The 4028-nt window shown below is 42.0% G+C and overlaps 1 protein-coding gene across 1 annotated transcript; it reads right to left on the bottom strand.

Annotated features, from left to right (window-relative positions):
- Positions 1–1204: 1204 nt before the first annotated feature.
- LOC112504287 lies at positions 1205–3593 on the bottom strand. The gene is made up of 3 exons (XM_025108226.1): positions 3256–3593; positions 2850–3150; positions 1205–2794 (listed from the first exon to the last, which is right to left on the bottom strand). Exons 1-3 carry the CDS (start codon positions 3591–3593, stop codon positions 1205–1207), a joined length of 2229 nt encoding a protein of 742 aa, XP_024963994.1.
- Between the last annotated feature and the right edge of the window lie 435 nt (positions 3594–4028).

Raw genomic sequence — 4028 nt, 5'->3', positions numbered from 1 at the left:
CTTGGAATTAAAAGACTCTCCACTTGGAATCGGGCTTTACTTGCAAAACATGTGTGGGATATTGCTAGGCGACGGGATTCTATGTGGGTTCGTTGGATTTATAGTAATAATCTCCGCTCTTCGAATTTTTGGATGGTTCGTAAGAATTCTAATTGGTCTTGGGTTTTTCGTAAACTACTGGACTTGCGGAGTCATTTGCGTCGGTTTCTTTTCTCTCAAATTGGTGATGGTCGGAACACGAACGCTTGGGAGGATGCTTGGTTATCTTGTGGTCCTCTATCCGCATTTATCTCTTACCGGTTTGTCCATTCTTGTGGGTTCTCTACCTTAAGGACGGTTCGTGATCTTATTATAAGCTGGAATGGTAATTGGCCTGATGATTGGTGTCAACGGTTTGATATGCTTCGAAATTCTCCGCTTCCTTTATTGACCTCTGATTGTGATAGAGTTCTTTGGGGAGATGCTTATAATTTGTGTTCGGATTTTACAGTAGGTAAGGCCTAGGCTTCCTTAGAGGGTAATCATCCTGTGATCCCTTGGTCTAAATTGGTTTGGTTCTCGGGTCATATTCTGAAGCATGCTTTCTGTTTTTGGTTGGCTTGTCAGAGAAGGCTTCCGACTCAAGACCGCTTACACTGGAAGGATGAGCCCCCAGATATGGAGTGTTCACTTTGTGGTCAATGTTTGGATAGTCATGATCATTTATTCTTTCAATGTTCGTATGCTGGAGCTGTATGGACTAGTGTTTTACTTATGGTGGATATGACGGGTATGCCTTCAAGGTGGGAACAAATTGTTCAAGTTATTTCGGATCCTAATACTCGTCCGAATCTGTTAAAGCAGAAACTTGCTATGGCGGCTACTGTTTACTATATTTGGCAAGAACGTAATAGAAGAATTTTTTCTGCGACTAAGCGTACGGCTCAAGATCTTACTGCTGTTATTAGGGAATCTATCTCCATTCGAGCAGATTGGTTGGCGTGTCGTCCTGTGGTTACTTATGGTTGACTTGAAGGCTTGTTTTTGGTTCTGGGAGGHGATGGTTTGGGTTACGCTTCTCTTTTTTATCTTCTTTGGTTGTTTGTTTGWGTCTTATGGGCTTTGTTTATTTTGGCTTGTTGTTGCTCGGTTGGGGTGTTTCCTTTGGCCTTGGGACTTTTTTTGTAGGTTGCGGTCTTTCTGTTTGGTTGCTTTGTAGAACTTTTTAATTGCGTTTTATAAATTTGCCGAAGTTTTCCTTCAAAAAAAAAAAAAAAGATATCTTCGCTTTTTGACGAGCCATTTCCACTTGATCATTTCTAGCTTTTTGATATGCTAGCAAGAAGTAAGCAATGTCCTCCTTCAGCAAGTCATTAAACGGGTCTAGATCACAAGCCAATTGAGCAACATCAAGTTCCGTCTTTAATTGAACTACCCTTTTATCCAAACAACCATACGAATTTCTGAGACGCCGACAAACCACCTTCAGATCTTGCAATTTCCAAAGCACCCTCTTCATATAAGATCCGCTCTGAGGTTTCGTCCATACCTCCTCCACAGAAGCAAGGAAATCCGTATGAGAAGTCACAAAATTGTCAAACTTAAAGCCACGCTGTCGAAGACGTCTACCAACTTTAAAAGAAAGAATATCCGGAGAGTGATCAGAAATCCCCCTCGGTTCAAAGAAGACCGAAGCATCCCCAAATCTAGAGATAAAAGCAGAATTTCCCAGAATATGATCCAGTTTGCGCATAACACCATCTCCCCCCGAAGGTTTCTGTATCCAAGTAAACTGGCATCCTTGGTACGAAATGTCAAACAATTCGGCCTCTTCCAAGCAGAGATGAAACTCCTCCATGTCAGAATTTCTCCTAGAGGAACCTCCCAACCCATCATGAGGGAAAAGCATTGAATTAAAGTCCCCCATCGCAATCCATGCTTTCCTTTGATTAAACATATGAAATTCACCAAACGCCCGCCAAAGCTCACGCCTTTCCGTACCCGTATTACACCCATAAACAAAAGTAATAAAAATAGGATYCAGTTGGCCAAAAATCCRAATTTCACAGTGGATATATTGTTGGTGCTGCTCAATGAGAAGAACAGAAAGCACTGACGGGTCCCATGCAATAATTAGGCGAGTGCCTTGATCACAAATAGATCCATTTGTAATCCAACTCCAATTAMCAAATACACTACTACACACATCCCCCAAGTGATTATAAGCAACTTTTGATTCAATAATGCAACATAGAGAAAGATGCTTGAGATTAATTAAATCACGTACCTCCTTCCGTTTGATAGGGGCATTTAAACCCCTAATATTCCAAGCGGTGTGAGACGAAGAAAGTGTAACATCCTCTCCTCGTTTTGCCATACTGTGCCCCTCTGGATCAATGATCTCCATATCGTCATCCTCATCACTAGAATCGTCAGAAGATAAAGAAGAAAACCGATTACTAGATTGCAAATCATGAAATTCGCCTCTCCTTGGTTTAAATGCTTTCACCACCTTTTGAATTAACTTCGGATCCCCTTTTGATAAAGTTTTGATGTTAGAAATATCTTCTCTACCCCTTGGTGTTCGTCTCGCATCCACCATACAGAACTGACCGTCCACCTTCCCAACATCCTTTTCTACCAACTTTGATGATTCCCCAGAACATGGAATGTTTTTGTCATTTATATCATCTCCCGTGTGATTCGACACCTCCTGAACCCGTTTTAAAATGCCAACTCCAGTTAGAGAATCATGCTTACCTGAGGCCGCACCCGAAGAAGTTGCCTGGAATCCTGATTTATCCTTCTGCCTCCACTGTTTACGTCTGAAATCTTTAAACCCCCACTTTTTGTGAGGAAGTATCATAAACCTTTTGCTTAGCATTATTCTCTTGCATACATGACCCAGTATGATGACCAAAATCTTTGCAATGCGAACACTGGGAGGGAATCCAATCATATTCAAGAACAACATTAATGACATCCTCTCCTGTACCCGATAGTCTTGGAATAACCACTTCAATATTCCTTTGTATTTCTCCCACGGCCCAAACATCCACCAGCACTTTAGCAAAATTAGTTCGACCCCATGCTTTATCACATGTGCTTGCAGTGCAAGCATCCAAACGCAATGGAACGCCTATAGCACTAGCAATACGACTAATACCCTCTCTATTGAACGCAACAAGAGGAATATTAAAAAACTTAACCCACAACGGGCAAGAGTTGTGCTCAGGCTTCTGAAGACCCTTGGAAGGATCCTAGAGAGAGACAAACAGCGGCCTTCCTCTAATCATGAGGGGAGAAGTCTCAATAACTTGGTTGCACCCACCATCATCATTAAAACGAAAAAAGAAATAACCCAAGTCATTAACCATAGCATCGAGAAGACCAAATCTTCCCCAAGCATTCTGAACCGCACGTAAAACAATTGGGAAAGGAAGGCGAGGTCCAAGAAAATAACCATAGAGAACTGATTGAAACGATTTGGCCATACCTTTTGTAACATCCAAGGGAAAGCTGATCCGCGGTTTCACACTCTTCTCAACCGGAAAATAAGTAAGTTCTGTCGAGGTAGTACCACCCACAATCTCAGCGATGGACTTTTTAGGCATCACACAATGACCACCCCTAATAGCTGGAGAAAGACGTTCCCATACCGACACCTCGGATTAGATCCAGGATTTACTCCCGCCTTTTTCTGAATATCCTCATGCAAAGAAGGACCTTTCACCATGCTAGGATCCGACTCATCCAAAATGACATCAGCAAAATCTTGAGAAGGATCATCTCTCAAGATAACATCCGCAAAGTCAGACATCCTTACCAAAAGCAAGAATACCTAGGCTACTATAACCCTAATCAAGAAGCTGTGGCGCTGAATCCCTAGTCAAGCAGTCTCAATAAAGTAGACGAAGACCTTAGAAATGGTGCTGAATACTCTATCAATAAACTTAACAAAGGAGACGAAGACCACAGAAACACTTGACGCAGGAAATAGAAAACTAGATAATGACACACACCCAACCCGCAACCTAGGATGCATTAAG

This window comes from Cynara cardunculus, unplaced genomic scaffold (genome assembly GCF_001531365.2).
Source record: "Cynara cardunculus var. scolymus isolate 2C unplaced genomic scaffold, CcrdV1 Un_Scaffold_5126, whole genome shotgun sequence".
Taxonomy (NCBI): Eukaryota; Viridiplantae; Streptophyta; class Magnoliopsida; order Asterales; family Asteraceae; genus Cynara; species Cynara cardunculus.
The sequence above is the reverse complement of the archived record's forward strand: the minus strand, read 5'-3'. Positions and strand labels throughout refer to the sequence as shown.